Raw genomic sequence first — 27,027 nt, 5'->3', positions numbered from 1 at the left:
TGATGAGTAAGCGCTCAATAAATACGATATGGTTGTACATATTTATTACTCTATTTATTTATTTATCTATTTATTTTACTTGTACATTTCTATCCTATTTATCTTATTTTGTTGGTATGTTTGGTTCTGTTCTCTGTCTCCCCCTTTTAGACTGTGAGCCCACTGTTGGGTAGGGACTGTCTCTACATGTTGCCAACTTGGACTTCCCAAGCGCTTAGCACAGTGCTCTGCACAGAGTAAGCGCTCAATAAATACGACTGATTGATTGATTGATTGATTGAATGACTAACTCACAGGCCTGAGGCAGCAGGTCACGTGACGAGGGCCGCCCCAAGGCCAAGCTTCGATCGGGCGAGGTCTCGCGAGAGCTCGGCCTTCTCCCTCCCGCCTTTTCCCGGTTGCCAGGGAACCGCCGGGCGGGCGGGGGCGGAGGGGCGGAGCGCGATTGGCCGCGCGGAGCCCCGCCCCCCCCGGCGCGTCACTTCCTGTACTGCGCAGTGGGGGCGGGCGGGCGGCGCGAGGCGGGGGAGGCCGCGGCCGTCGGCCCGTGAGGGGAGACGATGAGCGGCGCCGCCGCCGCCATTAAGGACGACGACAACAACGGCAACGAGGAGCTGAGGGAGCAGCTGCGGCTGCAGCAGCTGTACGGCGAGGCCCAGCCGGGCGGGCCGAGGGACGGAGACCCCTACACCTTCGTGGACCCGGCCGACGGCGAGGCCTACGAGTGGGACCGCGACAAGAAGGCCTGGTTCCCCAAGGTAAGGATGCTCCTCAGCATCAGCATCATCATCAATCGTATTTATGGAGCGCTTATTGTGTGCAGAGCACTGTGCTAAGCGCTTGGGAAGTACAAATTGGCAACCTCTAGAGACAGCCCCTACCCAGCAGTGGGCTCACAGTCTAAAAGTGGGGGGGGGGGACAGAGAACAAAACCAAACATACTAACGAAATAAAATAAATAGGATAGATAGGTACAAGTCAAATAAAATCGTATTTATGGAGCGCTCACTATGTGCAGAGCACTGTACTAAGCGCTTGGGAAGTCCAAGTTGGCACCATATACAGTCCCTACCCAACTGTGGGCTCACAGTCTGAAAGGGGGGGACAGAGGACAAAACCAAACGTACTAACGAAATAAAATAAATAGGATAGATAGGTACAAGTCAAATAAAATCGTATTTATGGAGCGCTTACTGTGTGCGGAGCACTGTGCTAAGCGCTTGGGAAGTACAAATTGGCAACCTCTAGAGACAGTCCCTACCCAGCAGTGGGCTCACAGTCTGAAAGGGGGGGACAGAACAAAACCAAACGTACTAACAAAATAAAATAAATAGGATAGATAGGTACAAGTCAAATAAAATCGTATTTATGGAGCGCTCAGTGTGTGCAGAGCACTGTACTAAGCGCTTGGGAAGTCCAAATTGGCAACATCGAGAGACAGTCCCTACCCAACAGTGGGCTCACATCATCATCATCAATCGTATTTATTGAGCGCTTACTGTGTGCAGAGCACTGTGCTAAGCGCTTGGGAAGTACAAGTTGGCAACCTCTAGAGACAGTCCCTACCCAGCAGTGGGCTCACAGTCTAAAAGTGGGGGGGGGACAGAGAACAAAACCAAACATACTAACGAAATAAAATAAATAGGATAGATAGGTACAAGTCAAATAAAATCGTATTTATGGAGCTCTCACTATGTGCAGAGCACTGTACTAAGCGCTTGGGAAGTCCAAGTTGGCACCATATACAGTCCCTACCCAACTGTGGGCTCACAGTCTGAAAGGGGGAGACAGAGAACAAAACCAAACGTACTAACAAAATAAAATAAATAGGATAGATAGGTACAAGTCAAATAAAATCGTATTTATGGAGCGCTTACTGTGTGCGGAGCACTGTACTAAGCGCTTGGGAAGTACAAATTGGCAACCTCTAGAGACAGTCCCTACCCAGCAGTGGGCTCACAGTCTAAAAGGGGGAGACAGAGAACAAAACCAAACGTACTAACGAAATAAAATAAATAGGATAGATAGGTACAAGTCAAATAAAATCGTATTTATGGAGCGCTTACTGTGTGCAGAGCACTGTGCTAAGCGCTTGGGAAGTCCAAATTGGCAACATATACAGTCCCTACCCAACTGTGGGCTCACAGTCTGAAAGGGGGGGACAGAGGACAAAACCAAACGTACTAACAAAATAAAATAAGTAGGATAGATAGGTACAAGTCAAATAAAATCGTATTTATGGAGCGCTTACTGTGTGCGGAGCACTGTACTAAGCGCTTGGGAAGTCTAAATTGGCAACATATACAGTCCCTACCCAACTGTGGGCTCACAGTCTGAAAGGGGGGGACAGAGGGCAAAACCAAACGTACTAACGAAATAAAATAAATAGGATAGATAGGTACAAGTCAAATAAAATCGTATTTATGGAGCGCTTACTGTGTGCGGAGCACTGTGCTAAGCGCTTGGGAAGTCCAAGTTGGCACCATATACAGTCCCTACCCAACTGTGGGCTCACAGTCTGAAAGGGGGGGACAGAGGACAAAACCAAACGTACTAACAAAATAAAATAAGTAGGATAGATATGTACAAGTCAAATAAAATCGTATTTATGGAGCGCTTACTGTGTGCGGAGCACTGTACTAAGCGCTTGGGAAGTCCAAATTGGCAACATATACAGTCCCTACCCAACTGTGGGCTCACAGTCTAAAAGGGGGGAGACAGAGGACAAAACCAAACGTACTAACAAAATAAAATAAATAGGATAGATAGGTACAAGTCAAATAAAATCGTATTTATGGAGCGCTTACTGTGTGCAGAGCACTGTGCTAAGCGCTTGGGAAGTCCAAATTGGCAACATATACAGTCCCTACCCAACTGTGGGCTCACAGTCTGAAAGGGGGGGGACAGAGGACAAAACCAAACGTACTAACGAAATAAAATAAATAGGATAGATAGGTACAAGTCAAATAAAATCGTATTTATGGAGCGCTTAGTGTGTGCAGAGCACTGTACTAAGCGCTTGGGAAGTCCAAATTGGCAACATCGAGAGACAGTCCCTACCCAACAGTGGGCTCACATCATCATCATCAATCGTATTTATTGAGCGCTTACTGTGTGCAGAGCACTGTGCTAAGCGCTTGGGAAGTACAAGTTGGCAACCTCTAGAGACAGTCCCTACCCAACAACAGGCTCACAGTCTAAAAGAGGGGGACAGAGAACAAAACCAAACATACTAACAAAATAAATAGGATAGATAGGTACAAGTAAAATAAAATCGTATTTATGGAGCGCTTACTGTGTGCGGAGCACTGTGCTAAGCGCTTGGGAAGTCCAAATTGGCAACATATACAGTCCCTACCCAACTGTGGGCTCACAGTCTGAAAGGGGGGGACAGAGGACAAAACCAAACGTACTAACGAAATAAAATGAATAGGATAGATAGGTACAAGTCAAATAAAATCGTATTTATGGAGCGCTTACTGTGTGCGGAGCACTGTGCTGAGCGCTTGGGAAGTCCAAATTGGCAACATATACAGTCCCTACCCAACTGTGGGCTCACAGTCTGAAAGGGGGGGACAGAGGACAAAACCAAACGTACTAACGAAATAAAATAAATAGGATAGATAGGTACAAGTCAAATAAAATCGTATTTATGGAGCGCTTACTGTGTGCAGAGCACTGTACTAAGCGCTTGGGAAGTACAAATTGGCAACATAGAGAGACAGTCCCTACCCAGCAGTGGGCTCACAGTCTGAAAGGGGGGGACAGAGGACAAAACCAAACGTACTAACGAAATAAAATAAATAGGGTAGATAGGTACAAGTCAAATAAAATCGTATTTATGGAGCGCTCACTGTGTGCAGAGCACTGTACTAAGCGCTTGGGAAGTCCAAGTTGGCACCATATACAGTCCCTACCCAACTGTGGGCTCACAGTCTGAAAGGGGGGGACAGAGAACAAAACCAAACATACTAACAAAATAAAATAAATAGGATAGATAGGGACAAGTAAAATAAAATCGTATTTATGGAGCGCTTACTAATCTCCTGAGAGAGTACGATACAAAAGACGTGTTTCCGGCCCCCCAGTGAGCTTACTGTCTAGCAGGGGAAACAAACGTTAATATAAATAAATTACGGATATAATATTAATCAATCAATCGATCGTATTTATTGAGCGCTTACTGTGTGCAGAGCACTGTACTAAGCGCTTGGGAAGTCCAAATTGGCAACATATACAGTCCCTACCCAACTGTGGGCTCACAGTCTGAAAGGGGGAGACAGAGAACAAAACCAAACGTACTAACAAAATAAAATAAATAGGGTAGATAGGTACAAGTCAAATAAAATCGTATTTATGGAGCGCTCACTGTGTGCAGAGCACTGGACTAAGCGCTTGGGAAGTACAAATTGGCAACATAGAGAGACGGTCCCTACCCAGCAGTGGGCTCACAGTCTAAAAGGGGGAGACAGAGAACAAAACCACACATACTAATGAAATAAAATAAATAGGTTAGATAGGTACAAGTAAAATAAAATCGTATTTATGGAGCGCTTACTGTGTGCGGAGCACTGGACTAAGCGCTTGGGAAGTACAAATTGGCAACATATAGAGACAGTCCCTACCCAGCAGTGGGCTCACAGTCTAAAAGGGGGAGACAAAACCAAACATACTAACAAAATAAAATAAATAGAATAGATAGGTACAAGTAAAATAGAGTAATAAATATGTACAAACATATATGCATATAGCCAGGTGCTGTGGGATAGGGAAGGAGGTAAGATGGGGGGTGGAGAGGGGGACGAGGGGGAGAGGAAGGAAGGGGCTCATGGTGCCATCGGGGATGGCGCTTCCTCTCCTTCCCCCCCCCCACCGTCATTCAGTCCTATTTATTGAACGCCTACTGTGTGCAGAGCAGTGTGCTAAGCGCTTGGGAATAATAATAATAATAATGATGGCATTTGTTAAGCGCTTACTATGTGCAGAGCACTGTTCTAAGCCCTGGGGGGGGGGGGTACAAGGTGATCAGGTGGTCCCACGGGGGGCTCACAGTCTTAACCCCCGTTTTACAGGTGAGGGAACTGAGGCTCCGAGAAGTGAGGTGACTTGCCCAAGGTCATCATCACCATCAGTCGTATTTATTGAGCACTTACTGTGTGCAGAGCACTGGACTAAGCGCTTGGGAAGTACAGGTTGGCAACCTATAGAGACGGTCCCTACCCAGCAGTGGGCTCACAGTCTAAAAGCGGGGGGACAGAGAACAAAACCAAACATACTAACAAAATAAAATAAATAGAATAGATATGTACAAGTAAAATAAATAGAGTAATAAATACATACATACATATATACAGGTGCTGTGGGGAAGGGAAGGAGGTAAGATGGGGGGGATGGAGGGGGGGACGAGGGGGAGAGGAAGGAAGGGGCTCATGGTGCCATCGGGGATGGCACTCCCTCTCCTCCTCCTCCCCCCCCCCCCCCCCCCCCCCCCCGTCATTCAGTCGTATTTAGTGAGCGCCTACTGTGTGCAGAGCACTGTGCTAAGCGCTTGGGAGGCCCAAGTGGGCCACATAGAGAGACGGTCTTACCTCCTTCCCCTCCCCACAGCACCTGCATCAGATTTATTACTCTATTAATTTTCATTCATTCAATCGTATTTATTGAGCGCCTACTGTGTGCAGAGCACTGGATTAAGCGCTTGGGATGTCCACGTTGGCAACATACATCTCCCCCTCTCCATCCCCCCGGCCTTACCTCCTTCCCTTCCCCACAGCACCTGTATATATGTATATATGTTTGTACATATTTATTACTCTATTTATTTTACTTGTACATATCTATTCTATTTATTTTGTTTTGTTAGTATGTTTGGTTTTGTTCTCTGTCTCCCCCTTTTAGACTGTGAGTCCACTGCTGGGTAGGGACTGTCTCTCTATGTTGCCAATTTGTACTTCCCAAGCGCTTAGTACAGTGCTCTGCACATAGTAAGTGCTCAATAAATACGATTGATGATGATGATGATACAGAGACGGTCTTACCTCCTTACCCTCCCCACAGCTCCTGGATCTATGTTTGTACAGATTTATTATGCTATTTAGTTTCATTCATTCATTCGTATTTATTGAGCGCCTACTGTGTGCAGAGCACTGGACTAAGCGCTTGGGAAGCCCAAGTGGGCAACGTAGAGAGATGGTCTTACCTCCTTCCCCTCCCCACAGCACCTACATCAGATTTATTACTCTATTAATTTTCATTCATTCATTCAGTCGTATTTAGTGAGCGCCTACTGTGTGCAGAGCACTGTGCTAAGCGCTTGGGAAGCCCAAGTGGGCCACAGAGAGACGGTCTTACCTTCTTCCCCTCCCCACAGCACTTGCATCAGATTTATTACTCTATTAATTTTCATTCATTCATTCAATCGTATTTAGCGAGCGCCTATTGTGTGGAGAGCACTATGCTAAGCGCTTGGGAAGTCCAAGTGGGCAACATAGAGAGACAGTCTTACCTCCTTCCCCTCCCCACAGCACCTGCATCAGATTTATTACTCTATTAATTTTCATTCATTCATTCAGTCGTATTTATTGAGCGCCAACTGTGTGCAGAGCACTGTGCTAAGCGCTTGGGAAGTCCAAGTGGGCAACGTAGAGAGACAGTCCCTACCCAACAATCAATCAATCAATCGTATTTATTGAGCGCTTACTGTGTGCAGAGCACTGGGCTAAGCGCTTGGGAAGTCCAAGTTGGCAACATATAGAGACAGTCCCTACCCAACAGTGGGCTCACAGTCTAAAAGGGGGAGACAGAGAACAAAACCAAACATACTAACAAAATAAAATAAATAGAATAGATATGTGTAAGATAAATAAATAGAGTAATGAATATGTACAAACATATATCCAGGTGCTGTGGGGAAGGGAAGGAGGTAAGATGGGGGGGGTGGAGAGGGGGACGAGGGGGAGACCTTCCCCTCCCCATAGCACCTGGATCTATGTTTGTACAGATTTATTACTCTATTTTCATTCATTCATTCAATCGCATTTATTGAGCGCCTACTGTGTGCAGAGCACTGTACTAAGCGCTTGGGAAGTCCAAGTTGGCAACATATACTGATGGTCTTACCTCCTTCCCCTCCCCACAGCACCTGTATCAGATTTATTACTCTATTTTCATTCATTCAATCGTATTTATTGAGCGCCTACTGTGTGCAGAGCACTGGACTAAGCGCTTGGGAAGTACAGGTGGGCAACATAGACGGTCTTACCTCCTTCCCCTCCCCACAGCACCTGGATCTATGTTTGCACAGATTTATTACTCTATTTTCATTCATTCATTCAATCGTATTTATTGAGTGCCTACTGTGTGCAGAGCACGGTGCTAAGCGCTTGGGAAGTCCAACTGGGCAACATATAGAGACGGTCAATCAATCGTATGTATCGAGCGCTTACTGTGTGCAGAGCACTGGACTAAGCGCTTGGGAAGTCCAAGTTGGCACCATATAGAGACGGTCCCTACCCAACAGTGGGCTCACAGTCTAAAAGGGGGAGACAGAGAACAAAACCAAACGTACTAACAAAATAAAATAAATAGAATAGATATGTACAAGTAAAATCAATCGAGTAATAAATATGTACAATCATATATCCAGGTGCTGTGGGGAAGGGAAGGAGGTAAGATGGGGGGGGGGTGGAGAGGGGGACGAGGGGGAGACCTCCTTCCCCTCCCCATAGCACCTGGATCTATGTTTCTACAGATTTATTACTCTATTTTCATTCACTCATTCATTCATTCAATCGTATTGAGCGCCTATTGTGTGCAGAACACTGTACTAAGCGCTTGGGAAGTCCAAGTTGGCAACATAGAGAGACGGTCTTACTTCCTTCCCATCCCCACAGCACCTGTATCTATGTTTGTACAGATTTATTACTTTATTTTCATTCATTCATTCAATTGTATTTATTGAGCACTTACTGTGTGCAGAGCACTGTACTAAGCGTTTGGGAAATCTAAGTTGGCAACATATAGAGACGGTCCCTACCCAGCAGCGGGCTCACAGTCTAGAAGGGGGAGACAGGCAACAAAACAACACATATTAACAAAATAAAATAGAGTAAATATGTACAAGTAAAATAGAGTAATAAATATGACATATATGCATATATACAGGTGCTGTGGGGAGGGGAAAGGAGGTAAGGCGGGGGATAAGGAGGGGGCTCAGTCTGGGAAGGCCTCCTGGAGGAGGTGAGTTTTACGTGGACAAATTTACTATTCTATTTATTTTATTAATATGTTTTGCTGTCTGTCTCCCCCTTCTAGACTGTGAGCCCGCTGTTGGGTAGGGACCGTCTCTATATGTTGCCAGTTTGTACTTCCCAAGCGCTTAGTACAGTGCTCTGCACACAGTAAGCGCTCAATAAATACGACTGAATGAATGAATGAATCAGAGAAAGCCCAAGAGGGTGGAGAGTGGATGGGGAAGGACCCATTTAAGAAGAGGTGGGCCAGTGACGGAAGTCGAAAGAGGATTGGGCAGAAGAGGAAATGGGGTGGGCAAAATAAATACGATTGAATTAATGAATGAAGCACTGCCCTAAGCGCTGGGGGGGATACAGTAATAATGATAATAATGATGGCATTTATTAAGCGCTTGCTATGTGCAAAGCACTGTTCTAAGCACTGGAGAGATTACAAGGTGATCAGGTTGTCCCACGGGGGGCTCACAGTCTTAATCCCCATTTTTACAGATGAGGGAACTGAGGCCCAGTGAAGTGACTTGCCCAAAGTCACACAGCCGACAAGTGGCGGAGTCGGGATTTGAACCCATGACCTCTGACTCCAAAGCCCATGCTCTTTCCACTGAGCCACGCTGCTTCTCTACAGGGTGATCAGGTGGTCCTACACGGGGCCCACAGTCTTCATCCCCATCTTACAGACGAGGGAACTGAGGCCCACAGGAATAATAATAATAATAATTTTGGTATTTGTTAAGTGCTGACTATGTGCTAAGCACTGGGAGGATACAAGGTGATCAGGTTGTCCCCCGTGGGGCTCACAGTCTTCATCCCCATTTTACAGATGAGGGAACTGAGGCTCAGAGAATAATAATAATCATAACAATGATGATGGTATTTGTAAAGCACTTCCTATGTGCCAAGCACCGTTCTAAGCACTGGGGGGGGGGGGTGCAAGGTGATCAGGTTGTCCCCCGTGGTGCTCACAGTCTTCACCCCCATTTTAAAGATGAGGGAACTGAGGCATAGAGAGTAATAATAGTAGTAATAATTTTGGTATTTGTTAAGCGCTTACTATGTGCTAAGCACTGGGGGGGATACAAGATGATCAGGTTGTCCCCCGTGGTGCTCACAGTCTTCATCTCCATTTTACAGATGAGGGAACTGAGGCTCAGAGGAATACTAATAATAATTTTGGTGTTTGTTAAGCGCTTACAGTGTGCCAAGCTGTTCTCTAAGCGCCGAGGGGATACAAGGTGATCAGGTTGTCCCACTTGGGGATCACAGTCTTCATCCCCCATTTTACAGATGAGGACTCTGAGGCTCAGAGGAATAATAATAATAACAATAATTTTGGTATTTGCTAACCGCTTACTGTGTGCCAAGCATTGTTCTAAGCGCTGGGGGGATACAGGGTGATCAGGTTGTCCCACGGGGGGGGCTCACAGTCTTCATCCCCCATTTTACAGATGAGGGAACTGAGGCTCAGAGGAAGTTAAGTGACTTGCCCAAGGTCACACAACAGACACGTGATGGAGCTGGGATTAGAACCCATGACCTCTGACTTCCAATTCTGGGCTCTTTCCACTGAGCCATGCCGGAGGTCATCCCGGAGGTCATCCCGGGGAGTGGTCGGGCCTGCCTCACTTGTTCGATCCTATTTATTTTACTTGCCCATATTTACTATTCTGTTTATTTTGTTAATTATGATGTAACCATAATTCTATTTGTTGTGACGGTTTTGACACCAGTCTACGTGTTTTGTATTGTTGTCTGTCTCCCTCTTCTAGACTGTGAGCCCATTGTTGGGTAGGGACCATCTCTAGATGTAAGCACTCGTACTTATCTTAGCCCATGCTCTGCACACAGTAAGCGCCCAATAAATACAATGGAATGAATGAATTGAGCGCTTGAGAAGCAGTGTGGCTTAGAGGAAAGAGACTGGGCTTGGGAGTCAGAGGTCGTGGGTTTGAATCCCGGCTTTGCCACTTGTTAGCTGTGTGACCCGGGGCAAGCCACTTAACTTCTCTGGGCCTCAGTTACCTCATCTGTAAAATGGGGATGAAGACCGTGAGCCCCATGTGGGACAACCTGATCACCTTGTGTCCCCCCCAGCGCTTAGAACAGTGCTTTGCACCTAGTAAGCACTTAACAAATACCATTATTATTATTATCATTATTACCCCCCACTTAGAACAGTGTTGGCATATAGTGCTTAACAGGTACTATTATTATTATTATTATTATTATTATTTGTTTCTCAGTTCCCTCATCTAGAAAATGGGGATTAAGACTGTGAGCCCCACGTGGGACAACCTGATTACCTTGTATCGCCCCCACCCCGCCCCCAGCCCCAGCGCTTAGAACAGTGCTTGGGACATAGTAAGTGCTTAACAAATGCCATCATTACTATTATTATTACTGCGTGCAGAGCACTGTGCTAAGTGCTTGGAAAGTACAATTCCAAAGCAGCGTGGCTTAGTGCTGATTTGTACTTCCCAAGCGCTCAATAAATACGATGGAATGAATGAATAGTGGCAAAATTCCGGGCTTGGGAGTCAAAGGACGTGGGTTCTATCTTACCTCCCCATCTTACCTCCTTCCCTTCCCCACAGCACCTGTATATATGTATATATGTTTGTACATATTTATTACTCTATTTATTCATTTATTTATTTATTTTACTTGTACATATCTATTCTATTTATTTTATTTTGTTATTATGTTTGGTTTTGTTCTCTGTCTCCCCCTTTTAGACTGTGAGCCCAATGTTGGGTAGGGACTGTCTCTATATGTTGCCAATTTGTACTTCCCAAGCGCTTAGTACAGTGATCTGCACATAGTAAGCGCTCAATAAATATGATTGATTGATTGATTCTAATCCCGCCTCCGCCACTCGTCTACTGTGTGGCCGTGGGCGAGCCACTTAACTTCTCTGCGGCTCAATTCCCTCATCTGTAAAATGGGGATTAAGATTGTGAGCCCCATGTGGGATGACTTGATCACCTTATATATACCCTAGTGCTTAGAACAGTGCTCGGCACACAGTAAGGGCTTAACAAATACCATCATCATCATTATTATTGTAAATCAAAATGGATTTGTTAATAACTTACTAATTATAGTAATAATAATTATGCCAAGCACTGTTCTGAGCGCTGGGGTAGATACAAGGTAATCAGGTTGCCCCGTGGGGGGCTCACAGTCTTCATCCCCATTTTACAGATGAGGAAACTGAGGCGCAGAGAAGTGAAGTGGCTCACCCAAGGTCGCACAGCAGACAAGTGGCGGAGCCAGGATTGGAATTCGTGTCCTCTGACTCCCAAACCTGTGCTCTTTCCACTAATTCTGCACTGTTCTAAGCAGTGGGTTAGATACAAGCTGATCAGGTCAGACCCAGTCCCTGCCCCGCATGGGGCTCCCGGTCTTCATCTCCGTTTTATAGGTGAGGGAACTGAGGCACAGAGAAGTGAAGCGACTTGTCCGAGGTCACCCAGCCGACCAGTGGTGGAGTCGGGATTAGAGCCCGGGTCCTGTTGACTCCCAGATCTGCTTTCTATCCTCTAGGCCAAGCTGCTTCATTCTACGTTCTCCAATTTTCAACCCCTCCACAGTTAATTTTGAAGTTAAAAGTAGAGATTCTTAAATTCCCCAATTATGCCCTCTCTTCTTAAATGGAATTAAGTGCTTACGGTGTGTCAGGCGCTATATGGAGCGCCGGGGAGATACAAGCAAATTAGGACAGCTCTACCTGGATGCCCCACAGACACCTCAAACTTAACACGTCCTAAGCAGACCTCCGTATCATCCCACCCAAACCCTGTCCTCCCCCTGACTTTCCTGGCACTGTAGACAGCACCACCACCCTCCAGCCCGTAACCTTGGCCTTATCGGCTTCTCGTCTCATTCAATCCGTCAACAGATTATCTCGGTTCGACCTTCACAGCATCGCTTAAAATCTGCTCTTTCCTCTCCATCCGAACTTCTATTACATTAATCCAAGCACTTCTCCTGTCCTGCTCCGATTGCTGCATTAACCTCCTTGCAGACCTCCCTGCCCCTTGCCTCTCCCCATTCCAGTCTGTGCAACGCTCTGCTGCCTTGTTTATTTTTCTACGAGAGCGTTCAGTCCATGTTTTCCCCACTCCTCAAGAACCTTCAGTGGTTACCCCTCCACCTCTGCATCAACAGAAACTCCTTACCTTCAGCTTTACAACTCTGCCCCCCAGTCCCATATGCTTTCCAGTAGACCACGCTTGCATAGGACAAGCATATTTTCGTGGAAAGGAGTTTTTCCTTTGGAATTCTTTCTGATAGATTTTATGGGGCAAGTTGCACTCTTGTCACTAAAAGAGCATATTTGAGGAAACTATGTGGAGGAAATGGTAATGGGGTTAGAGCCACATAGGGGAGGGAGTGACTGCCAGCCCCCCGAGTGGCATTGTCCATCGGAGGACCAATTCTCTGGAGAAGACACTAATGCCAGGAAAAGTCCAGGGAAAATGTGGGAGAGGCAGACTGGCACCTAGATGGATAGAGACCATTATAACAATAGCGGAAGAACCATTAGAAAGGTTGTGGATCGTGGCAGAGGACGGGACATTCTGGAGAAAGCATATCCATGGAGTCGCTATATATCGGAAACTACTTTGGCATTTAATAATAATAATAATAAAATTAAAGCAGAAAGACTGTGGTCACATCTAGGGAGAATAGTCCGCCTGCGTGCCTCCGGGGCAACTTGTATAAATTACAACAAAAACAACTAGTTTCTTGATGCTACAAGGCTCTGATTATTCATGTTTTAACCAACTTGTGAAGTGAGTTTTTGTTTACTAACTGTTGTCTTCGGCACAGGCACTGTGGCAACTCTGTTGTTTAGGCAGACGTTGTGTGAAGTAGTATTGCATATGCATTAGGCAAGTTTTTTTGTATGTGAAACAAATGGGATTTCTGTTCATGAATTCAGAAATTCTAAATGGCTTCAACTTCTGACTACACATTCTTCACGTGTGACTTTTTTTGGTCCTTATCTGACTGTACCAGCATCGGTTTCAACAGCTCTTTCCATCAGAATTACTGCATTTCTAACGGGCTGGAATTTTAATATGACCCTGTGGGCCACACCTTTTCTGTGGAAATGTCATCTCAATTTGATTTTTCCGGAACAGTTCTCTCCCAGTTCCACTCCTACCTCTCTGACTGATGAACGAACCACATCAATCAGTAGCGTGTATTGAGCATTTACTGTGGGCACCACATGTCTACGTTGGAGCTTCTTAGGGCAGGATTCACTATCCCGGCATGGTTGGAAGGCAGAACTCTGGCATTGTATTCATTCGATCCTATTTATTAAGCGCTTACTGGGTACAGGGCACTGTACTAAACACTTATTGCAGAGATGGCCCACTCGTCGTAGTAACAGACCTCTCCTAAACAAGGAAACGCTTCTCACCATTGAGCATAATTCCTTCCCTTTAGTCTCCCTTTTCCACCCCTTCCGCTGACCCTATTCACTGTGCCTGCGTTGGCCCAAATCCCCCTTCCTGCTGAGGTGTATAAGCTCTTTAGCCCTTGAGATAATAATAATAATAATGGCATTTGTTAAGCACTTACTATGTGCAAAGCACTGTTCTAAGCGAGGCCCTAGGTTCCCTTGGGTTTGGGGGCTGACCAAAATGGAACATTTTTGTGCCTGCTGATCCACCAGGGATCCTTGTTCCATTAGGATTGTATTAACTCAGCCCATCCACATCAGCCTTTTCATTCATTCATTCACTCATTGAGTGCTTACTGTGTGCAAGGCACCGTACTAAGCACTTGGGAGGGTACAATACAGCAGTAAACGGACACAACGAGCCCTGCCCACAACGAGCTTGCAGTCTAGAGCATACTAAGCGCTGGGGTAGATATGAGACCATCAGATCGGAGACCATCCCTGACCCACCTGGGGCTCACAGTCGAAGGGACAAGACAGCTTGGAGCCTGTGGCTCAGGACCCCAGATCTTTAAAGGGGTGGTCCCTTCATAACCCCTCTCTTCCTTTTAAAGGAGCGAGGGGCAGGAGCAGTTTATCACCAGTGGTGATGAGAGGAGTATTTAGACCCAAATACACAGTTTAGGACCCTGGATCATTTCTTCAAGAATGATCAGGTCTGCACAATGTCAGGGTCTTAAACCTTTTAAAATGCTATAATATATAATAACTTGATTGCACCCTTATATGTTGCAGATAACGGAAGATTTCCTTGCTACTTACCATGCCAATTACGGGTTTCCCGCCGATGGCTCCTCCGCCTCAGATGAGAAGACCGAAAGCAAGGCTGTTGGAGATGCTAAGACTTCGCAGAAGCCCGTAGACAAAAAAACCACACAACAAACGGAGCCCAAACCTAAAGGAGAAAAAAGAAAGCCTGAGGCAGGTATGTAGAATTTAAAAAATAGAAGTGTTAGGCTGGGTATATACATACTTATTTAATTGTAATAACAAGATGTACCCACTTCCAGTTTTAAAATCTGTGTCCCGAGATGACAGAATCGTACAGTCATCTGTTGTATAATGTGGATGTTACACTCCTGAGAAAACGTACTTTGAAGGCTCACGCAGGCCTGTACCAATTGTTGATTCTCCATTTGAGGCACTAATTCCAGGAGAGGGCAAGCAGAGCATCGAGATGTTGTCTTAGAAGTTCAAGCGTGTGACAGTCCTCAGGACACCTGGCAGCTCATGATTTTTAATTTTGACCCCTTTAGGGTGGTTTCATGTTGAAGAAGATAGAAATACCAATGTATATGTGACTGGTAAGTTCCTCTTACATCTTATTTGCGGCTGTATTCTGGGAAATTAGATTTCCCAGGACATTTAAGAAGTTGTTTTCAGGTTTTTATTTTTTGAGAATGTCAGTTTTATATTTAAGCTTAGCAGACTAGTTGATTAAACATGTCTTCTGAGTTGAACATATGTCAGATTGGGAGTAAGGAGCAATAATGGTAGAAATGGTATACATAGATCATTTTTTGTTCCACTTTTTGGCTGTTTTCAGAAAGTTTCACTTGTTTTGTTTCATTCATAGTACGTATGCGTGTGGCCTAGTAAACATGCATTAGTTGGAAATACTGACATTTCCTAAAATTAAGATACATGTATTTTGTGCAAGCATTTAGAAGTTCAAAATTTTTGGTATCCAGGATATAGTTGGGTATGCTTTGAGTCATTTTGGCATTTAAGAATTAGAAAACAGAATCAGTTACTCTAAACCTCATAATTTGTCTTTGTTAACATTTAGTAAGGAAATTTAGGTGTTGCTTCTGATGGTGTATATTAATTTACACACATTATTTCAGAATGACTATTCAGTGTGTGTTCGTTTTGAAGGTTTGCCTCCAGACATTACGAAGGATGAATTCGTTCAGGTTATGTCCAAGTGTGGTATTATAATGCGAGATCCTCAGACGGAAGAATATAAAATCAAACTTTACAAAGACAAGCAAGGAAATCTTAAAGGCGATGGTCTTTGCTGCTATTTGAAGGTCAGTTGTGTTTAAGACTGAGATTTCAAGCCTGTGCCTTTTGATGTGTGCCTCAGGGTTTTCCGTGATCTAGAAATACCAAAGTGGGTGCGGGAGAAATTGAAATTTCAACTTTGATTTGGGTGTGTTCATTTGACAGTGATAAAGCTGGTGTATCTTTGTAGTATTGGAGACAGAACTGTATTTCTTGTTCATTACTTGTGCTGAAGAGGGTGCTTTTTGGCATGTTTTCAGAACTAATGCAGATATTTTTAAACTGTAAAAGGGGGAGTAAGATCATAGTATGTGCCAACTATATGCAGGGGGTATTGCTACCAGTGAGGATTAAAGAAAACATTAACTAAGCAAGGGAAGACTGGGATGTGTCTGTGTGTAGGATGGTTTATGAAAATTTGCAGAATTCCACCTTTTAATGTTTCTCTCAGTTCAAACTAAGCGCATGTAACAAACTGACTAAAGAAATATTGTCAAATGTTTTCCAGTCACTCGGGTGAAAATCCCCTCACATGTTGTCTCTAGGCTTCCTCCCATGGGATGGCTGTCCGTGAGCCCACTCTTTTAGACTGTGAGCCCACTGTTGGGTAGGGACTGTCTTTATATGTTGCCAATTTGTACTTCCCAAGCGCTTAGTACAGTGCTCTGCACACAGTAAGCGCTCAATAAATATGATTGATGATGATGCTGTCATGCTATTTTCCTGGGAGGGCTACAGAGCCAGGAGAAAAAAGGGGGAACAAAGGCTTTTTGTTTTATTTTTTCAAATAAGATAACTAGTTACTCTCAGATTTTGGTTTCGGCGTTGCTGATTTGAACTATCTTTGTAGTTTCTCTTGTTTCAGGATAGAACCTCTTTACAATATTTTATTTTACCCTCAGAGAGAATCTGTTGATCTTGCCTTAAGACTTCTAGATGATGATGAGATTAGAGGCTACAAATTGCACGTTGAAGTTGCGAAGTTTCAACTAAAGGGAGAGTACGATGCAAGCAAAAAGAGGAAGAAATGCAAAGACTACAGGAAAAAGTTGTCTCTACAACAAAAGTGTGTACTTGTCTTTTCTTATCAAATGTCTTCAGCAGAATTAGCCATGGCTTTTATGTACTTGGAGCTTGCAAAGCAGCGTGGTCTAGTGGGTAGAGCGTGAGCCTGGGAGACAGGACGACCTGGGTTCATTCATTCACTTGTATTTATTGAGCGCTTACTGTGTGTAGAGCACTGTACTAAGCATTTGGGAAAATACAATACAACAGTAATTCCAGCTCTGCCTCTTGTCTGCTGTGTGACCCTGAGCAAATCCCTTAATATCTCTGTGCAATCTGTAAAATGGGGATTAAGATTGAGCCCCACGTAGGGCATGTTCTGTATCCAACCGGATTGTTTTGTATCTAGTGCAGGGCTTAGTACGGTACCCGGCACATAGTAAGCGCTTAACTTACAGCGTTAAAAAAAAAGTCAATTGTAACCCACTAAATATTTACTTCTGTTGATCGATAGTAATTAGGCACGCTTGTCATCCTTTTGGAGAAGAATAATTAAAGATGAGAAAGCTATTGTGTGTCTCTATAGGAAATGAAAAGGCTTCAGTGAGTATTGGTTTACTTTGGTAATGTGTTTTTGGGGGCTTTTTTCTTTGTGATAGTTCATGTTAGAGAATAATAATGAACTCTCTCAATTACTGCAGAGCTCTGCCCAGAGTAAACACTCAATAAATACCATTGATGGAACAACGGTTTAAATGAACACTCAGGAAACAAGTTTTAAATACTGTTAATATTTAGCTGAGGAGACTCATTATTCAGGAAAAAAAGGTCTTGGGGTTATTAATTTGTTCCGTTAAGGCAAGTCTCCGAGCTGTAGCCGTTAAAAAAAGGGCTCAATACCTGTTTTTCCTCCTGTTTAAAATGTGAACCCCATGTGGGGCACGGACTCTGTCCAATCTAATTATCCTACATGTACCCCAAGGCTTAATGTGGAGCGTGGCATGTATAGTATGTGCTTAACAAATACCACTTTTTCTATTACAGCACCCATAAGTTTTGTCTATTTTGTAACAAAATACTGATTTGGAATAAAGCCCCACAGCAAGTTTCAGCAATAAACCAGTGCTTTATCCAAAATTCTAATGTATATTAAAACTAATAGGACTTTTAGAATGAGTATCATTAAGCACTGGCACCCTTTGGCTTGTAAGAGAATACTCAAGGAGCGGAAGGAAATGGAAAGGTTTAAAAGAAAATCACAGAAGTAGAAATTTAAAAGTGTTGTAGAGAATAAACATTCTTGTTCATGTTTCATGCAAAATTGCTCCCTAAACTGTAGAGTGCTTGAAGCACAAGCAAAAATAATTTGCAAGTGTTTCTCTGCCAGAAAAACTCATCAAATCATCCAAAGCCATAAAAAGTGTAAGTGCAATTCAGTTGTCCGAAAAATCCCATGGGAATTTTTTGTGGACACAGAAATGATCAGGGAAATTGTTGTGGAGAGGAAGGGTGAGGATTAGAAATGGTCTTAGGAAAACTGGAATAAGCTTCACTAATATAGAGATATTTATTTCAGAAGGCTACTTAGTTGGAATTGTCATTAAAATATAGATTCATTTTCCTTTGAAGTCTTAATTGTCAGTTTTGACATTCACGGAAGAAAACTATTAACAAATGACTTTTTTTCTCTAACAAATACCTGCAAAAGTGCAAACTAAAATTTCTTATTGTTTCATTCCATTAGACAGCTGGATTGGCGGCCCGAGAAGAAACCTGGTGCATCGCGAATGCGACACGAGCGAGTTATAATTATCAGGAATATGTTTCACCCTAAGGATTTTGAGGTAGGACGAACTGCCCTTCAGAGATGAAAGTTTGGATTATGTTAAGTTAAACACTTTCCATTCAGGTAGCTCAAAGCTTGTCTCCCACAGTCTTCCTGTGCAAGTATATCTGTTTTAAATAAGTGGGCACAGAGGTGTGGCCCATTTAGGAGTTCATACCGTGTTCTTGCTCATTGCCAGAACTTTCTGATTATATCTGGAAGATTGTCCAAGATGTTAGAAGAATATCCAAATTGCCATAAATGGGAGTGTTACAGGAAAAATAGTACTGAAAAGTAGAGATTTAAATGTTTTTTTAAGTCCTTCTTGCACTTAGTAGTATCATTAGTACCTGCCATTGCTATAGTCATTAGAACCTACTAATTAGAGACCTTTCCACCTAGGTCCAAGGGAATGGGAAAAAAACCGCATTGAGAGAGTGCCAATATTGTAGTTGTATTGGGACAGCTGTAGACTTAAATTCTAAAATGTCATTACTTGGGAAGCTTGCCTGCAAAACCTTAGTAATTCCTACAACACACTGCTCCAGATTTTTAAGTCATTCTTGATTTTTCAATAGAATAGTCAAATAAAGGATTATTGATTTCCCCCCCCCCCCCCCACGTTATCATTGCTTTGGTAATGTTTAGTCATGGAAGGGGGTAGTTATAGTGTTTAGTGCTCATTTTGTGCAGAGCACTGTACTAAATGCTGGGAGATAGTGTACAGGTGGGAATTAGGTCCAGGCCCTGTCCCTCAAGAGGCTCATAATTGGTGAGATGAAGAGTAAAGGAGGGTGGGCAATGAATTAGCACCGGAGTGCCTTCAAGGAGTTCATCCTATGTGTCTCTCCAGTAACTATGTGCTGGATCAGATTCAAGATAATCAGACCAAACCCAGTCTAAGAAGGTGGGAGATTCCCACTTTCCCTCCCCATTTCTTAGTGGATGAAACAGGGCCTTCAGCGCTTAGAACGGTGCTTTGCACATAGTAAGCGCTTAACAAATGCTATTATTATTATTATTGTGAGGACCTTGGTTCTAGTCCCTACTCTGCCACTTGCCTGCTGTGTGACCATAGGCAAGTTGCTTCACTTCTGTGGGTCTCCGTTACCTCATCTGTAAAATGGGGATTCAATACCGAACCTAGTGTGGGACAGACACTGTTTCCGACCTGACTACCTTTTAACTACTACCATGCATTGCACATGATAAGCACTTAACAAATTACTAGTTTTGTAATGTAAGTTATTTAAGTAACTCACATAGTCCCACAGGCCCATGATAGATCTGGGACGAGAACCCACATCTCCTGATGCTTAGAACTCTTCTCTCTCTCCAGTAGGCCACATTGCCTCTCCATTTGTAACTGCTTATATTTCACTGTTGTCCACGTGTTTCCTGGAAACAGTGAACTTTAAACAGTAGCAAATAGTTCCTTATTTCATGCCAACGAACCGACCGGTGTTTCTAATAAAAGAAACACTGCAGACTTTGGAAACATTAAGGAGTTAGATTAAAGTTATACAGTTGGCATGTTATTTCTTCAGCTTGAAATTCTTCAGCTATAAAAATAGCTTGGATGTTGATTATCAGCATCCGGCTACTCAGCCAGTGGAGAACCAGCTCCAGGAAAAATGAAGAAAGTGAAGCAGTGGGGGTAGCCGTGGTGAGCTGGGTTTCTTTCTCCCTTTTAATACTATCAGTGCTCTCCCTATGTCACTAGACAATCACCAAATGAAGTCCTTACGCATGGCCAAATTAGCCAATAATAAAATACACATAGTAGACTAACTATGTATGGTTATAGTTCTCGGGGTTGCAGCTACCAATATGACCTGGTGTTTTGAAAAATACAGAAATATAAAAAAAGCCAGCTGAAGTGCGAAATGTTCTTTTGCTATATAGTCAATCTTAGCGTAATTTGTAGGTAAGAAAATGGAAGCATAGATTTGGACCATCTCATACTGGGCTTCAAAGTTAAAGCCGGGAATATAATTTAATCATTCCTAAATCATGCTAATGTACTAAGTCCCTAAGATTTCCAATAAATTTCATTTTAAAATAGAATTTATTTCGAATAGAATTTATGAAGGCTCTAAAGTTGGACCTTAAACACTTGGAAATTGCAGACAGACGTTGCTAATGGTTGTATAATCCCTTGGTAGGTTGTACCTGTAATTTGTGATAAGTGAAAATGATGAGGAATACAATGAAGAAAAGGGAACACTTTTTTCTTTTTTAATCAAATTAAAAATGTCCTTTTAAGGAATTTCAGGAAACTTGCTGCCTCCATCAGCTTTACTTGCACACGATTGCTAGCCTAATATCTGTTCCTCCTTCACATGTTTTTATGGGAGTAGACCCGTCTTTTTGATGAGCCACAGCAAGTAAATTCTACGAACCAATTACTCATTTGGAGAGATTGATTTATTGTTGCAAAGTCAGTGCTAACTGCCAACTTTAAGGAACAGGCATAGTAATAAAATTCCCAGCTAAACATTCTGACAAGTCACTGATATCCAAATTTTATCTTTTTTTATTCTATCAAGACTACTGTATATTCTAAGGTTTTGTAAGGATTTTAGTTTACATTTTAATCTCATACAGTTTAACACTTTGTAGACTAAATATGATGCATGGGACCTAAGGAGGTGATGCTTTTGATTGTAATCTTTTCAAGTAAGCCAATCGCACCCCAGAGAAAAACCTACAGTTTTGAGTCATGTCTTTAAACTGCGTACGTTCTTGCAGGAAGACCCGTTAGTGCTGAATGAAATCAGAGAAGACCTCCGAACAGAGTGTGAGAAATTTGGTCAAGTTAAGAAGGTTCTTCTCTTTGATGTAAGTGTGTGACACAGATGCCACAAACCTAAAACCATCTTTTTTTCCTTGTAACCTAAATTTGTAGAAAGACCCTCTTCCTATCAAACTATTGGACGTTTTGCTTCCTATTGCACATAGTAAGCGCTTAACAAATGCCATCATTATTATTATTATTATTGTTAGACAGACCTTTAGTAATAGTTTCCTCCTTTTTCTTTTCTCTCATACCGTTCCGGGCAAAAAAGAAGGGGTCACACATCTCCAAATATCCAGCTAACAAATAATTTGATCGAATCTTGCCCCCTTTTTAGAGACATCCAGATGGGGTGGCATCTGTGTCATATAAGGAAGCAGACGAAGCCGATCAATGTATACAAGCTCTCAATGGAAGGTGGTTTGGTGGTCGCCAACTAAGAGTTGAAGCGTGGGACGGTGTGACAGATTATCAGGTGACAAGTCCTTTTCTTAGTGTTTTATTACTCTTTTCCAAAAGCCAATTTACTGCAGGATTAGATCCAAATGAAAGCTGCTGAGTTTGTTCTTCAGATGAGGATCTATTCCCTAATTTGCCTCTGTTCTTCTGCTTTGCTTAAGTCTGTTTGAGCAGTAAATCATTTTACACATTAACTGATGGCACCGAAAGTTTAAGATACTGGTTAAAATAAATTATAAATATTGTGGTGCCTTACCACTGGTAATTGGTCCCTGACAGCTGAGCAAAGCAGCTCTAAATTTGCGTGCTTTCTCATGGAAATTATTTAAAATAAATTATTGCCTTCCCTAGATTAAAAACAGTAACTAGAACAGTATACATTGCCATGAAAACAAACCTATGCCTATTGTTTTGGTCAAATTTTGGCCAACTATTAATATGCACCAATAATGAAATACTTTAAAATTAGATTTCCAGGGGGAGGGGGGTACCTATACAATACTTTTCAACGGGTTATCTTTTGCATCCAATTCAGCAACAAAGTTGACTAACCTGTATTGTCGATAAGAAATAGATACCACCACTGAATAATAAATTGGGCTTTAATCACTCCAAGTTGGACAAAATACTTTTTTTCTTTCTTTAAGGGTATTTAAGTGCTTACTATGCAGCAGGCGCTCTTCTAAGCACTGGGGTACATACAACCTAATGAGGTTGGACCCAATCCACGTCCCACATGGGGCTCACAGTTTTAACCCCCATTTTACAGGCAAGGTAACTCGAGGCCCAGAGTAGTTTTGATTTGCCCAAGGTCACACAGCAGACAAGTGGCAGAGCGGAGATTTAGAACCCAGGCCCTTCTGCCTCCCAAACCCATGGTCTTTTTACTAGGGCATGATGCTTCTCAAAGGGAGGACAAATTCTAGAGAGCATTTAGATTATTCCTATTTTGTATTGGGCTGGGGTAGTGTGGATGCTGTACTGACTTTTTTAACTGGTTCCACGAATAAAAAAAAAAATGAACATTGATTTTTAAGACCAGAGGTTAAAGAAAAGAAACTAAAATTTTGAGCTTTGCTTGACAGTAATGAAGGAAAGAGAATTCCTGAGTCAAGGGATTTCTTTTTCAGTTCACGGAGAGAGACTGGTACTCTGTTAAAGTAATTCTTCATCATCATCATCATCAATCGTATTTCTTGAGCGCTTACTATGTGCAGAGCACTGTACTAAGCGCTTGGGACATCATCATCATCAATTGTGTTTATTGAGCACTTACTATGTGCAGAGCACTGTACTAAGCGCTTGGGAAGTACAAATTGGCAACATACGGAGACAGTCCCTACCCAACAGTGGGCTCACAGTCTAAAAGGGGGAGACAGAGAACAAAACCAAACATACTAACAAAATAAAATAAATAGAATAGATATGTACAAATAAAATAAATAAATAGAGTAATAAATATGTACAAACACATATACATATATACAGGTTCTGTGGGGAAAGGAAGGAGGTAAGATGGGGGGGATGGAGAGGGGGACGAGGGGGAGAGGAAGGAAGGGGCTCAATCTGGGATTGCAGAGCACTGTACTAAGCGCTTGGAAAGTACAATGGGCCTCAGTTCCCTCATCTGTAAAATGGGGATTAAGACTGTGAGCCTCCCCCCCCCGTAGGACAACCTGATCACCTTGCATCTCCCCAAGCGCTTAGAACAGTGCTTTGCATATAGTAAGCGCTTAACAAATACCATCATCATTATTATTACAATTCAGTGATAGACAATCCCTGCCCACACCGGGCTTCCAGTCTAGAAAGGGGGAGACAGACATCAAAACAAGTAAACAGGCAAACAAACATACAAACAAACATATAGAACAGTGCTTTGCACATAGTAAGCGCTTAACAAATACCATCATTATTATTACAAGTCAGCGATAGACAATCCCTGCCCACACCGGGCTTCCAGTCTGGAAAGGGGGAGACAGACATCAAAACAAGTAAACAGGCAAACAAACATATAGAACAGTGCTTTGCCCATAGTAAGCGCTTAACAAATGCCATCATTATTATTACAATTCAGTGATAGTCCCTTCCCACACTGGGCTTCCAGTCTAGAAAGGGGGAGACAGACATCAAAACAAGTAAACAGGCAACAATAGAAATAAGTAGAATTATAGCCATATTATACCCATCAAAGCACGTAAACAGGCATCAATAGAAATAAATCGGATTTTAGCTATACTCACATCAAAATGAGTAAACAGGCATTAATAGAAATAGAATTATAGATATGTACATATATACACTGTCCTCACTGGGCCTCCCGGGGCCGCCGGGCTGGTTTGACAAGAGTGAGCAGGGCGGGCTGGGAGATGGGAGGGGGCTTGGTTTGGATAAGTAACATTTCCTCCTCCTCTTCTCCCCTTCTTTTCCTCCCCACCCTTCCTCCTCTCCCCTCAAAGCTCCACTTCCAAATCCTAAATATCCAGATTCTGGTTTTTCAACTCGAAGCCTTGTAAACATCATTCCACAAGCGCCAGTTTGAGCCCCGTACTCTACGTTATAAAGAACAAAAGAGGAATAAGCCAAAAGTACAGAATTTTCCTTAGGGGGAAATAGCTCAAATGACTAAGTATAAATTAGTCATAATAAATTATACTTAAATATAAGTATACTTAAATATACTTTAATTATAATTAAATAAATTTATTCACTAGTCAGATTAAATTATTTTTGCAACTTTCTAGGATAGCGCTTCCAAAACCAGTCACAATAATAACAAAAGAGGAATAAGCCAAAAGTACAGAATTTTCCTTAGGGGGAAATAGCTCAAATGACTAAGTATAAATTATTCATAATAAATTATACTTAAATATAAGTATACTTAAATATACTTTAATTATAATTAAATTTATTCATTAGTCAGAATAAATTATTTTTGCAACTTTCTAGGATAGCGCTTCCAAAACCAGTCACAATAACGTAAACTTTGGTAAATCAAGATGTGCTAATGTAAAATTTTGCCAAGTATAGGTTACTAAAAGAAGGGACTCGCCCTGTTTCTCAGAAGCAGCGCGGCATTGCAAATTATAGTATTAAAAAGTATTAAGCGTTAGTAATAAGTAATAGTATTAAGAAGCACGGCCTAGTGGGAAGAGCACAGGTCAGAGAGTCAGAACACCTGGGTTCTAATCATTCATTCAGTCGTATTTATAGAGCACTGTACTAAGCGCTTGGAAAGTACGGTTCAGCAATAAAGAGAGACGATCTCTGGCCGCACCGGGCTTACAGTCTAGAAGGGGGAGGGCAGGTATCAAAACAAGTAAACAGGCAATCCCTGCTCTGCCAATTTCCTGCTGTGTAACCATGGGCAAGTCACTTTAACTTCTCTGTTCCTCAGTTTCCTCCTCTATAAAGTGGCTCTGTTCCTCAGTTTCCTCCTCTATAAAGTGGGGATTAAATACTTGTTTTTCTTTCCCCATGAAAACTGTGAGCCCCATACCAGATAGGGATGGTGTCCAACCCAATTAACTTGTAAGCACTTAACCAATATTATAATATTAAGAATGTAAACCTAAAGGGGGAAAAACCGTTCTGCACTTTGTGTTAGATTTTAGTAACCGCTTTTATCTGTGGACAGGTTGAAGAGACTTCGAGAGAGAGAGAAGAAAGGCTGAAGGTTTGGGGATCGTTCCTAGGCGATCCTAACGTAAACAAGGAAAAAAGTCCATCCGATTCCAATTCCGCTTCAGGAAGCGTGGAGCCGCCGGAAGGGAAACAGCCCTCCAAGGATAATAGCACACCTAAGAGTGGTGTGAGTGACAAAGTTGATAAGAAAGCGGGCAACGGTGAAGGCGTGAACGAAGATGACGCCCAGTCAACAGACAGCAGCCTTGCGGGAAGTGATGATGAAGTGGAACCTGGCTATCTCTAACCCTTTAGAAAAGCATGATTTTTAGGATGGTGTTTGGATTTCTATTTCTCCATGCTTCAGGGTGACGTCCGGTAGTGTTCCCATGAGTACGTGTTTCATAAGAAGTCTTCAACTTAGTGCTTTGAAGTTTTCATTAAAGGCAGTACTTAGTGAGGCGCTAAAACTGCTCCTGAATTGGCTCTTGTTCAGAAAAAATGTTTCAGGTAGACTGACCGCCTCTGATCTTGGGAGTATCTGAAAAGGTCCTAAATGTGGGAAGTACATTATTAAAGCTTTGAATTTTTGTGATCATACAAACCGTAAGCAATCCGACCTCAGGCACCGAAAAATCTATTTCAAGATCTGAATTTCATTTAAAAATTTTCAAGTTAATGGTATTGATATTTTCTTGAGATGCTTGTTTCTCTGAGCACTTGGAAGTCCCATCGACTTTTTGTTAGCGATATTTCCCCAAGCAGCTCCATCTCGGAAGCAAAACACAATGTTGCGTAGTCTCGACGAGAAAAATAATCATTTTCAGAGTTGCCTTAGCCCAATGTTAATGTAAAAAAAAACCCCAAAAACCCAAAACAGAAGATTTCTGATGCCTCTCAGATCATTTTAAAAAATCGGAGGGGGTACCTCCTGTGGATCGTTGGCTTCGGGAGTTCGTATATATCCACTGGGAGACTAGATTCTCCACGGTAAATACTTTAGTTCTGGGTTTGTGTACATAATCATAGAGCCTATTAGAGTGTTCTATATTGCTAACTAATCTTAACTGGTATTACTTAAAATTAAACATTGGTGGATTTAATTCTGAAGTGAGAAATTATTCTTGTAGATTGTAGGTATGTAAAAACTGAAAATGTGTTCTTCTGTTATAGTATCTACGGTGATCCTAAAATCAAGCATTTTTTTTGTCACTGGAAAAGAGTACAGATGAACTTAATTTTGAGCGTCTGTTCTTTTGACATTGGTTTACTTTTGAAACAATGGCTTCATGTAAAGTTGCTAATTGGCTCTTCCTTCATACGCTTCATGTTGAGGACTGTTATTTTTGAAATCCATTAGCAAAGTATTAATTTTTTTAAAGTATTTTTGAGGCTTGTTCTCTCCTCTCTGACTTAAGAAATGCGTATATTTGTGATTGAATATTGACATCTTAAAACGTAGCAGAAAGGCAGCATGAAGCCTTGAAGTATCAAAATCCGAGGAAGAAATTTTAAAAGTGTAATTGTGGTTGCTACTTTGAATATAATTTGAATTGCGTGAGACATTCTCGCATGTATAGCGTAC

At 42.5% G+C, this 27,027-nt stretch overlaps 1 protein-coding gene across 1 annotated transcript; it reads left to right on the top strand.

The window, feature by feature from the left end:
* The first annotated feature begins 525 nt into the window (after positions 1-525).
* Positions 526-27,005, top strand: HTATSF1 (HIV-1 Tat specific factor 1). The gene is made up of 9 exons (XM_038748648.1): positions 526-758; positions 14,461-14,650; positions 14,982-15,029; positions 15,604-15,758; positions 16,635-16,798; positions 18,482-18,581; positions 21,314-21,403; positions 21,697-21,834; positions 25,456-27,005. Exons 1-9 carry the CDS (start codon positions 561-563, stop codon positions 25,747-25,749), a joined length of 1,377 nt encoding a protein of 458 aa, XP_038604576.1. The 5' UTR covers positions 526-560; the 3' UTR covers positions 25,750-27,005.
* The last annotated feature ends 22 nt before the right edge of the window (positions 27,006-27,027 follow it).

Source organism: Tachyglossus aculeatus, chromosome 6 (assembly GCF_015852505.1).
Source record: "Tachyglossus aculeatus isolate mTacAcu1 chromosome 6, mTacAcu1.pri, whole genome shotgun sequence".
NCBI classification, from domain to species: Eukaryota; Metazoa; Chordata; class Mammalia; order Monotremata; family Tachyglossidae; genus Tachyglossus; species Tachyglossus aculeatus.
The sequence above is the reverse complement of the archived record's forward strand: the minus strand, read 5'-3'. Positions and strand labels throughout refer to the sequence as shown.